This window comes from Oncorhynchus mykiss, chromosome 30 (genome assembly GCF_057628025.1).
Source record: "Oncorhynchus mykiss isolate SJ-2025 chromosome 30, ASM5762802v1, whole genome shotgun sequence".
Classification (NCBI taxonomy): Eukaryota; Metazoa; Chordata; class Actinopteri; order Salmoniformes; family Salmonidae; genus Oncorhynchus; species Oncorhynchus mykiss.
The window spans coordinates 5272501-5285000 of NC_143051.1; the positions used below are offsets into that span (position 1 = coordinate 5272501).

Sequence of the window (12500 nt, forward strand, 5' to 3'; positions counted from 1 at the left end):
GTAATCCACAGCGGAGGGCCGTGTGTATCCACAGCGGAGGACCGTGTGTGTAATCCACAGCGGAGGACCGTGTGTGTATACACAGCGGAGGGCCGTGTGTATCCACAGCGGAGGACCGTGTGTGTATCCACAGCGGAGGGCCGTGTGTATCCACAGCGGAGGGCCGTGTGTATCCACAGCGGAGGACCGTGTGTAATCCACAGCGGAGGACTGTGTGTGTATCCACAGCGGAGGACTGTGTGTGTATCCACAGCGGAGGACTGTGTGTGTATCCACAGCGGAGGACTGTGTGTGCTCATAGTACCTCACAGGAAATGGCTTTGAGTCTGTCTGTCTGTCTGTCTGTCTGTCTGTCTGTTTGTTGATTTTGGTGTCATTGTACAATAAAGGCTTGTTTAGATTCAGAAATTAACTATTTATCCTGTTCTTTCCCCCATTCTTCCCCTAATCCCCCCTATCTATCTCACTCTCTCTCCCCCTCTCTCTCCCCCATCTATCTCAATCTCCCCCTCTCTCTCTCCCTCTATCACCCCCTCCTCTCCCACCCCCTCCTCTCTCTCTATCTCCCCCTTCTCTCTCTCTCTCCCCAGTCATCCCATACCGTAAGGCTGGCCCTCCCCCTCTCCCTCCCCGTATGTCTAAGCCTACGATCTCTGTGAGGGCTCAGAGCAGTACAGAGTCTACCCAGGATGCCTACTTCCAGAACACAGGCCAGCCTGCCCTGGGACGGCCCAGACAACACCAGAGCAGCTCTGTGGACCTGGGAATCACTGATGGTAGGTCATCATTTTGAATGATGGAATGGGAGGGGCCAATTGGTGGGTTTCACTGTGGGTCCTGCTTTTTATTTTACAGGAATGTTCCAAGGAACCATGTTGACATAGTACTGTTCCAAGGGAACCATGTTGACATAGTACTGTTCCAAGGAACCATGTTGACATAGTACTGTTCCACGGGAACCATGTTGACATAGTCCTGTTCCAAGGGAACCATGTTGACATAGTACTGTTCCAAGGAACCATGTTGACATAGTACTGTTCCAAGGGAATCATGTTGACATAGTACTGTTCCAAGGAACCATGTTGACATAGTACTGTTCCAAGGGAATCATGTTGACATAGTACTGTTCCAAGAGAAACCATGTTGACATAGTACTGTTCCAAGGGATCCATGTTGACATAACACTGTTCCACGGGAACCATGTTGACATAGTACTGTTCCAAGGGAACCATGTTGACATAACACTGTTCCAAGGAACCATGTTGACATAGTACTGTTCCAAGGAACCATGTTGACATAGTACTGTTCCACGGGAAACATGTTGACATAGTACTGTTCCAAGGGATCCATGTTGACATAACACTGTTCCACGGGAACCATGTTGACATAGTACTGTTCCAAGGGATCCATGTTGACATAACACTGTTCCACGGGAACCATGTTGACATAGTACTGTTCCAAGGGAACCATGTTGACATAACACTGTTCCACGGGAACCATGTTGACATAGTACTGTTCCAAGGGATCCATGTTGACATAACACTGTTCCACGGGAACCATGTTGACATAGTACTGTTCCACGGGAACCATGTTGACATAGTACTGTTCCAAGGGATCCATGTTGACATAACACTGTTCCACGGGAACCATGTTGACATAGTACTGTTCCAAGGGAATCATGTTGACATAGTACTGTTCCACGGGAACCATGTTGACATAGTACTGTTCCACGGAAGCATGTTGACATAGTCCTGTTCCAAGGGAACCATGTTGACATAGTACTGTTCCACGGGAAACCATGTTGACATAACACTGTTCCAAGGGAATCATGTTGACATAGTACTGTTCCACGGAAGCATGTTGACATAGTCCTGTTCCAAGGGAACCATGTTGACATAGTACTGTTCCACGGGAACCATGTTGACATAGTACTGTTCCACGGAACCATGTTGACATAGCACTGTTCCAAGGGAACCATGTTGACAAAGTACTGTTCCAAGGGAACCATGTTGACATAGTACTGTTCCAAGGGAACCATGTTGACATAACACTGTTCCAAAGAACCATGTTGACATAGTACTGTTCCACGGGAACCATGTTGACATAGTACTGTTCCACGGAACCATGTTGACATAGTACTGTTCCACGGGAACCATGTTGACATAGTACTGTTCCACGGAACCATGTTGACATAGTACTGTTCCACGGAACCATGTTGACATAGCACTGTTCCAAGGGAACCATGTTGACATAACACTGTTCCAAGGGAATCATGTTGACATAGTACTGTTCCAAGGGAAACCATGTTGACATAGTACTGTTCCACGGGAACCATGTTGACATAGTACTGTTCCAAGGGAACCATGTTGACATAGTACTGTTCCAAGGGAACCATGTTGACATAGTACTGTTCCAAGGGAAACCATGTTGACATAGTACTGTTCCACGGGAACCATGTTGACATAGTACTGTTCCAAGGGAACCATGTTGACATAGTACTGTTCCACGGGAACCATGTTGACATGGTACTGTTCCACGGGAACCATGTTGACATAGTACTGTTCCACGGAAGCATGTTGACATAGTCCTGTTCCAAGGGAACCATGTTGACATAGTACTGTTCCAAGGGAACCATGTTGACATAGTACTGTTCCACGGAACCATGTTGACATAGTCCTGTTCCACAGAACCATGTTGACATAGTACTGTTCCACGGGAACCATGTTGACATAGTACTGTTCCACGGAAGCATGTTGACATAGTCCTGTTCCAAGGGAACCATGTTGACATAGTACTGTTCCACGGGAACCATGTTGACATAGTACTGTTCCACGGAAGCATGTTGACATAGTCCTGTTCCAAGGGAACCATGTTGACATAGTACTGTTCCACGGAAGCATGTTGACATAGTCCTGTTCCAAGGGAACCATGTTGACATAGTACTGTTCCACGGGAACCATGTTGACATAGTACTGTTCCACGGAACCATGTTGACATAGCACTGTTCCAAGGGAACCATGTTGACAAAGTACTGTTCCAAGTGAACCATGTTGACATAGTACTGTTCCACGGGAACCATGTTGACATAGTACTGTTCCACGGAAGCATGTTGACATAGTCCTGTTCCAAGGGAACCATGTTGACATAGTACTGTTCCACGGGAACCATGTTGACATAGTACTGTTCCACGGAACCATGTTGACATAGCACTGTTCCAAGGGAACCATGTTGACAAAGTACTGTTCCAAGTGAACCATGTTGACATAGTACTGTTCCACGGGAACCATGTTGACATAGTACTGTTCCACGGAAGCATGTTGACATAGTCCTGTTCCAAGGGAACCATGTTGACATAGTACTGTTCCACGGGAACCATGTTGACATAGTACTGTTCCACGGAACCATGTTGACATAGCACTGTTCCAAGGGAACCATGTTGACAAAGTACTGTTCCAAGGGAACCATGTTGACATAGTACTGTTCCAAGGGAACCATGTTGACATAACACTGTTCCAAAGAACCATGTTGACATAGTACTGTTCCACGGGAACCATGTTGACATAGTACTGTTCCACGGAACCATGTTGACATAGTACTGTTCCACGGGAACCATGTTGACATAGTACTGTTCCACGGAACCATGTTGACATAGTACTGTTCCACGGAACCATGTTGACATAGCACTGTTCCAAGGGAACCATGTTGACATAGTACTGTTCCAAGGGAACCATGTTGACATAGTACTGTTCCAAGGGAACCATGTTGACATAACACTGTTCCAAAGAACCATGTTGACATAGTACTGTTCCACGGGAACCATGTTGACATAGTACTGTTCCACGGAACCATGTTGACATAGCACTGTTCCAAGGGAACCATGTTGACATAGTACTGTTCCAAGGGAACCAAGTTGACATAGTACTGTTCCAAGGGAACCATGTTGACATAGTACTGTTCCAAAGAACCATGTTGACATAGTACTGTTCCACGGGAACCATGTTGACATAGTACTGTTCCACGGAACCATGTTGACATAGCACTGTTCCAAGGGAACCATGTTGACATAGTACTGTTCCAAGGGAACCATGTTGACATAGCACTGTTCCAAGGGAACCATGTTGACATAGTACTGTTCCAAAGAACCATGTTGACATAGCACTGTTCCAAGGGAACCATGTTGACATAGTACTGTTCCAAAGAACCATGTTGACATAGTACTGTTCCACGGGAACCATGTTGACATAGTACTGTTCCACGGAACCATGTTGACATAGCACTGTTCCAAGGGAACCATGTTGACATAGTACTGTTCCAAGGAAACCATGTTGACATAGTACTGTTCCAAGGGAACCATGTTGACATAGTACTGTTCCAAGGGAACCATGTTGACATAGCACTGTTCCAAGGGAACCATGTTGACATAGTACTGTTCCAAGGGAACCATGTTGACATAGTACTGTTCCAAGGGAACCATGTTGACATAGTACTGTTCCAAGGGAACCATGTTGACATAGTACTGTTCCAAGGGAACCATGTTGACATAGTACTGTTCCAAGGGAACCATGTTGACATAGTACTGTTCCAAGGGAACCATGTTGACATAGTACTGTTCCAAGGGAACCATGTTGACATAGCACTGTTCCAAGGGAACCATGTTGACATAGTACTGTTCCAAGGGAACCATGTTGACATAGTACTGTTCCAAGGGAACCATGTTGACATAGTACTGTTCCAAGGGAACCATGTTGACATAGTACTGTTCCAAGGGAACCATGTTGACATAGTACTGTTCCAAGGGAACCATGTTGACATAGTACTGTTCCACGGAAGCATGTTGACATAGTCCTGTTCCACGGGAACCATGTTGACATAGTACTGTTCCAAGGGAACCATGTTGACATAGTCCTGTTCCAAGGGAACCATGTTGACATAGTACTGTTCCAAAAGGATGCATATAGAATAGAGAACCATTTATAGAAACGGTCTGCTTTTTCCATCAGCACCAAACACAACTAAAGGTGTAATCATAAATATACATAAGAAACTCTAAATCACCGTCTTGGGTAAAGGTGACGACCAAGATGGTAGAATCACTTTCCTTAAAATGTATCCATAATATGCAGAAAATTTCCTTTCGTTAATGTGTACTCTACAAATTCATATGATCCTAGATTTTCTATTCTCTGAATAACATATTGTTAGAATGAACTGAATTCCATCTGCTTATTGGGACAGACATGAATGCCATTCTGGACATGTGGGACAAATGTAATAAGACCAACTACAATCTACAGACAACCAAGGCTCTCCGACATCTGATTGTAACCTTGTTGATGTCTGGCGAGCTCATAACCCTTAATCAAAAGTGTACAACTCTCTATTGAAACAGGCACAAAACATTGTCCCAAATCGGTGTTGTACAATTATCCACGCCTATCTAATGATAACGGTTATTTCTGCCACATTTATGAATCTCTTTTATAAGAGCCACAAGATGTATTGCTTTAATGTTTCCTTTCAAAAAATAATACAACAATTCTGTGAACAATTTGAAACCGAAGTTAATGATTTCATGATGATTAACAAAAATTCAGTCGATGATCCTCAGATTTTTGTTGGGACGCCATTAAATCTTTTATTAAAAACAATGCATCTGGGCTGGATGACCAGTTGAAATATAGCAATCCTTTTTCAGAGGTCCGTTATTAGCATGTTTTAACCATTCCTATATAAACGGCAGATTATCAAATACTAAACAAGAAGGTATATCGTCTGATGTCATTATTACTGAAACAGAATCCAAAGTGGTAAATATACAAATCCAGTCCATAAAAAACAAAAAATTGGAGGCCCCTTACTCTTCAGTGTTGTGATTAGGGCTACTCTTCCCCTCCCTCTCAACACCTAGGGTTGTTACGGTGACCGTATTACCGCCACACCGGCGGTCACCAGTCATAAAGGCATTCAAATGTCATGTGACCGTTTAGTCACGGTAACTAGGCTTCTCCAAAGCTCTGATGCCGCTGATGGTCATTGGTAGCCTATCAAACTGGCTAACTGCCTGGTACTCAGCACTCCATTGTCCCTCTAATCACTCTGACATCAATGCAAATATTATGGTAAATCTAATCAAACACTTCATGAGAGCCCATAAACTCATGTTGCACAACATTTCAATAGGCTATGCAATTGCGGGAGAAAATAGAGTTATGGCCTCTACTAAAAAGAGGAGTATCCCATCAGCTTTCTATAGGCCTGGCGTACTATATTTACTTCTCAACTTTCCTAGTATTAAGCACATTGCTTGTATTTACAACAGTAGTATAACCTACCTGGCTGGTATGAAAATAAACCAGGGGAAAAGCGTCCTCCATTCACTATTTAAGTATTTTATAGATGTATTTTTTCCTGCTGCCCCTGTTTTGATACAGGTGCATGATAATGGTCCATTCTAAATCAAAACTAATTTCACACATATATTATTTAGTATATCTAAAGACGAGATTAAATCAAGAATAGTCTGCTGGGTGACAATATTAGCCTTTCACTTGTGAATTATATATTATAACTTGTGAATGATGCTCAGCATAAGAAACAATGCCTTTTATTTTGTGACTTGTTTGAATCAGTCGCACACCTCATGTAGCCTAGCCCATAAGCCTATATGTTTTAATAAGGTTTGTATCACAGCTAAAGTGGCCAAATAACTTCTTAAAATTAAGCACATTAATCTGCTTTACAGGGGGTGTAGAGCCTAACTGGCAAACATAAACAGCGTGTGAATTTCAAGTTTGGGGAAGATAATTTTCACCATAAAAATGCACATTTATAATGAAAGCATTACATGCACAACTGCATTTGCGGTCACTTTTGATAATGGTGTTTTCCACTAATGGAACATTCACACTTATTATACTGTCATGTGCGTATTGCTGTGCTTATAATGTGAAGAAATAGGCTAATCGTTTAGCAACATTTTAAGCTAAACGTTCTGATCTGTTGCGTCAGCCACATTGCATAAAAAAAGTATTTTTGATGCTAGTGGTTGTCCCAGACTATGTTAGGAATATTCATTCCTTGCACAGTATCGAATAGAATAGAATAGATAAACTTTTGTACCATGGGGGATAGTACAGTAGGTTAACATAGGCTAGAGCTTTTACTTTTTGTTCAGCCTACTCATCTTGTCACGTGACGGAGAGCCACGTGAGTGAGAGATGCTTCAGATTGCACAGATCACTCAGGGAGAAGGACACAGCGCAGCACTATGGGCCACAAAAGGCGTTGATTTTTTTATAGGGTGCATTACGGCCACAAAGGGGATGCTGCAGTGAAATTCGAGGCATTATCAAGTGCTAGTCAAATTGTGAATGAGAGACTGATGAAGTGTGTACAGCCCGCGCAAAAAAAAAACAAAGCAGAGCTCATGCCTTTTCAAGCAACTTTTTTCAAATCATCATTAGTCTCATCATGCAGCCTTACAATGTATTAAAAATCTAAACATATTGCCCAACGTTTGTAGAACAACTAAAGTTATATTAATAACTAAGTATATAGGAGTACATATTTCTTTGTTAATCACTCAACACAGAATAGCCGCATGTGCGCACTCCCTCAAATCATTTGGAGAAAATATTTATATTTTATTCAGCTTTGTTCAATTGTATTCTTTATACTATAAAATAATATAAAATAATGTCATGGAATTCAGCGGACAAAGGGCTGTAAGTTTTTAAATCTAGACACAGGAAAGGTAGGAAGTATACAGAGGGGTTAACGATCTTGGAGCGGGCTTGACCTTCTTGGATACCGGTCGGTGCTGCGGAAGCGAAGGGGCCCGGGCGTTACTGAACCCCTCCCGGAGGTACTGGTCCACCTCGGGGCTGGTGGAGAGGTCCGGGGCAATTGGATCGTCTCGCTGTGGTTCCCTGACACTCATAGGTTGATGGGGGTGGTATGGTGGGTGACCCGGCCTATAGTGTGCCCATCCAGTGCTCTAACATCCATGGAAATGGAGAGGGGATAAGTGGGGATGCCCAGCTCGGACGCCAGGGTAACATCCAAAAGACTTGTATCGACCCCCAATTCGATGAGTATCTGGAGAGACTTGGACTGGTCCACCGACAGCAGGATGGCGTGGAGAGAGGGGTGAGTAAGGGGAGAAGAACCATTATCTTTAAGACCCAGCAGAGTACTCACTCCAACGAAGGAGCTAGGTCTCTTGAAGGTACTCACTCCAACGAAGGAGCTAGGTCTCTTGAAGTGACAGGTAGACACAAAGTGACCGGCACTATCACAATACAGACAGCTTTGGCTGTAAAGTCTGCGTACGCATTCGGCTGGAGACAACCTAGCCCTGCTGAGCTAAATCGGCTTGGGAATAGGTGAATCGGCAGTCGTGGGAGGCTCTTGGAGGAACTCGGGTAAGCTCGTATCCTCTTGGGGACTTCCGGAGATCATCAGATGCAAGGTGGGATCCTTGAGTGGTTCCGCAATCAGACCTAATCTACCTTCTACGTTCCCGTAGCCGACCATCGATTAGGATCGTTAAAGCGATGGATGAGTCGAGATCCGTCTGTAGTTCCCAGGCTGCAAGCTCGTCCTTTACTTCCTCCAATAATCCGTGGAGGATCAGGCAGAGGTCGGTTATTCAGAGTAGTGGGGCAAAAGTATAGGACGGCAGGCAGGTTCAGGGTCAGGTCAGGCAGAGGGGTCAAATCCGGGAAAAAGTAGAAAACAGGAACTAAGATAAGACAGGAGCAAGAGGGAAAAGGCTGGTAGGTTCTGCGAACAAAACAAACTGGCAACAGACAAACGGAGAACACAGGTATAAATACACAGGGGATAACTTGGAAGATGGCATGGTTCCCTTGGAACAGTACACCTGGATGGGGGTGGAGATCAGCACAAAGACAGGTGAAACAGATCAGGGCATGTCATCCTCTACACACAATACCCCATAATGACAAAGTGAAACAGGTTTTTAGAAGAAAGGAAAGAATACTAAACAGAAATACCATATTTACATAAGTATTCAGACCCTTTGTTTGAGACTGCATCCTGTTTCCATTGATGATCCTTGAGATGTTTCTACAACTTGATTGGAGTCCACCTGTGGTAAATTACTTGATTGAACATGATTTGGAAAGGCACACACCTGTCTATATAATCGGAGATGAAAGGCCTTAGTCAGGGAGGTGACCAATAACCAGATAGTCACTCTAACAGAGCTCCAGACTTCCTTTGTGGAGATGGTAGAAGCTTCCAGAAGGACAACCATCTCTGCAGCACTCCACCAATTAGGCCACTTCTTTGTAAAAGGCGCATGCCAGAACACTTGGAGTTTGCCAAAAGATACCTAAAGGACTCTCAGACCATGAGAAATCAGATTTTCTGGTCTGATTATACCAAAATTGAACTCTTTGGCCTGCATGTCAAGCGTTACGTCTGGAGAAATCCTGGCACCATCCCTACGGTGAAGCATGGTGGTGGCAGCATCATGCTGTGGGGATGTTTTTCACCGGCAGGGACTGACAGACTAGTCAGGATTGAGGGAAAGATGAACGGAGCAAAGTACAGAGAGATCCTTGATGAAAACCTGCTCCAGGGCACTCTGGACCTCAGACTGGGGTGAAGGTTCACCTTCCAACAGGACAACGACCCTTAGCACACAGCCAATACAACGCAGAAGTGGCTTCGGGACAAGTCTCTGAATGCCCTTGAGTGATGCAGCCAGAGCCTGGACTTGAACCCGATCTAACATCTCTGGAGAGACCTGAAAATAGCTGTGCAGCGACGTTCCAAGTGCACTGTATCAATTTATTATGGACATAGAAATGTTAGCTGTTAATATCAGATCCAACAATAATATCAAGGGGCAAAAAATCCAGGGCTTAAAAACAAAGGTGTCACTGTACGCTGATGATTCATGTTTTCTTTCAAACCCACAATGTGAATCCCTCCACAGCCTCATAGAGGATCTAGATACTTTTAGAATTAGAATCCCTCCACAGCCTCATAGAGAATCTAGATACTTTTAGAATTAGAATCCCTCCACAGCCTCATAGAGGATCTAGATACTTTTAGAATTAGAATCCCTCCACAGCCTCATAGAGGATCTAGATACACTTTCTATCCTCTCTGGATTAGTGTACTATATTACGTAGTGGATCACTAAAAAAATACACCTTTTACTTTACCAATAAAACGGTCTGACGGCGAAGTGGACAAACTCGCTATTCATTTCCAGAAAGAAACAAATCATTTCACTACAATACATTTCAATAGACAGTTAAAGAAAAGAAATATGATCCTTTTTGTTTTTACCATGGAAAAGACACTACCTGTCTATTTATGGAAAAATCACATCCCAGTTTACCTACGGACCTGCCTGCACATAACAACTTGTTTTTTTAAACCATACGAGCAAAAAATATCCCGCTTCATTTGGAACGGCAAGCCAGACTAAATTAAACAGACGGTCTGTATAATGAATACGAAGTCGGAGGGCAGAAATGATTAAATATTAAAGCACTCGACCATTATGACCTCACTAAAGGTTTCAGTCATACAGAAGTCGTACTTAAATCAGAACGGGTTCTCTAGTAGATTAGTGAGAATGACTCACCCCGTGTTCAGTAATGACCTTTTCCCTTTTATTCAGATTACAACCTCTCACTTTCAGTTATTTGAAAAGGAACTCATCTCCCAAATATAGCTATTTTTAAAACAATCCATACCAAGCTGGTTGTAATTAATGTATTATGTGACACATGCAGCTAACATAAAATGCTAGGAAATGTCTCCTCTGTACAAAAATGTGTTATTTCTAGAATTCTGTTGTTGCTCTCAGATCTTAGGAGTTGGGTTAAACGTGGAAGACACACCTCTCTGATTCAGAGGGGTTGGGTTAAATGTGGAAGACACACCTCTCTGATTCAGAGGGGTTGGGTTAAATGTGGAAGACACACCTCTCTGATTCAGAGGGGTTGGGTTAAACGTGGAAGACACATTTCAGTTGAATACTTTCAGTTGGACAACTGACTAGGTACCCCCCCCCCCCCCTTCCCTTCCCAAATTAGTACACCTGGACCAAAGTGGGTTTGGCAAAAAACAATTAACCTCAGATAAACTTCTATTAAATATCTGACATGATTAATCAGAAACTAAAGCTCCTTGGGTAGTTCTATATATCAACGCAGAAAAATATTTTGATAAACTAGAATGGTCATAACTTTTGATAAACTAGAATGGTCATATCTTCTGATAGACTAGAATGGTCAAATCTTCTGATAGACTAGAATGGTCATAACTTTTGATAAACTAGAATGGTCATATCTTTTGATAAACTAGAATGGTCATAACTTTTGATAAACTAGAATGGTCATATCTTCTGATAAACTAGAATGGTCATATCTTCTGATAAACTAGAATGGTCATATCTTTTGATAAACTAGAATGGTCATATCTTCTGATAGACTAGAATGGTCATATCTCTGGTCGGTACTATATGTACTATATTCCAATCCCTCAGGCATTAAAATAACATAATAACTATTAGTAGCAGTAAAGGGGATCCCATCTATCCTCTGCGATTTTTAGGCAATTCGACAATCGAAAGAAATCATATCTCTCACTTCTATGGATGACCTCATGTTATTATATGCCAACGATACCTGACTATATCTAGACAACGTATCCCAATCCCTCCCGAAAGCTCTGCAGATCATAGACAAATTCAGCTCCCATCTCAAGTTCTGAAATGAGTCTAACCAAATCAGCCTTACTGTCTCTCTAGACCCCGATGGAGGACTCCGTCTCTACTTATAGAATCACAATCGTTTCCCCTTTTAAATATTTGGGAGTAGCTCTATTTCCTTCCTTAGATTAAACTGTTGCCAGTAGATGGAAGCTGTCTTTCCCATCTCATTGAACTGTACAGATAATTCCTGCGTGATGAAATAGAATCCACTGCAACTACATCGTGATGTACCTAATGGCCCTCCTGTCTGTCTCTGTAGTTGTAGTGTCTGGTCAGACCTCCAGGGGATCCAGTCCAACTACATTGTGATGTACCTAATGGCCCTCCTGTCTGTCTCTGTAGTTGTAGTGTCTGGTCAGACCTCCAGGGGATCCAGTCCAACTACATCATGTATCTCCTGTCTGTCTCTGTCTCCATAGTTGCAGTGTCTGGTCAGACCTCCAGGGGATCCAGGGAAAGGGGTTGCTACACAGGACCAGGACAAGGCCGCTCCCGCCAGCACTCCAACTCTGCCGAGAGCCTGGATGGGGGCCCCCGGTGGGGCAGGGAGCTTGTACTCTATGGAGTTGGAGGACAAGGGCCCCCCAGAGTAAAACACAGCGGCTCCGCTGATAGTCTCTTGGAGGGGCCCAGGGGAAAGGAGAGGGGGGAGAGGGATGTGGGACGGGCAGGGGGAAGTCTGGGGAAGTCTGCCTCCCTCCCACAGAACAGTATGGTGCTGAGCAAGATGGGAGGAGGA

General features: G+C 43.5%; 1 protein-coding gene across 1 annotated transcript in view; it reads left to right on the forward strand.

Annotated features, from left to right (window-relative positions):
- The window catches only part of dlgap3 (DLG associated protein 3), a 39035-nt gene that overhangs the window by 16096 nt on the left and 10439 nt on the right, over positions 1-12500 (forward strand). Inside the window, exons 5-6 of the mRNA XM_090228536.1 lie at positions 591-776; positions 12181-12500. The exon at positions 12181-12500 is cut by the window's right edge and continues 78 nt beyond it. Of these exons, the coding sequence (XP_090084662.1) occupies positions 591-776; positions 12181-12500 (506 nt within the window). The remainder of the gene's footprint in view (positions 1-590; positions 777-12180) is intronic.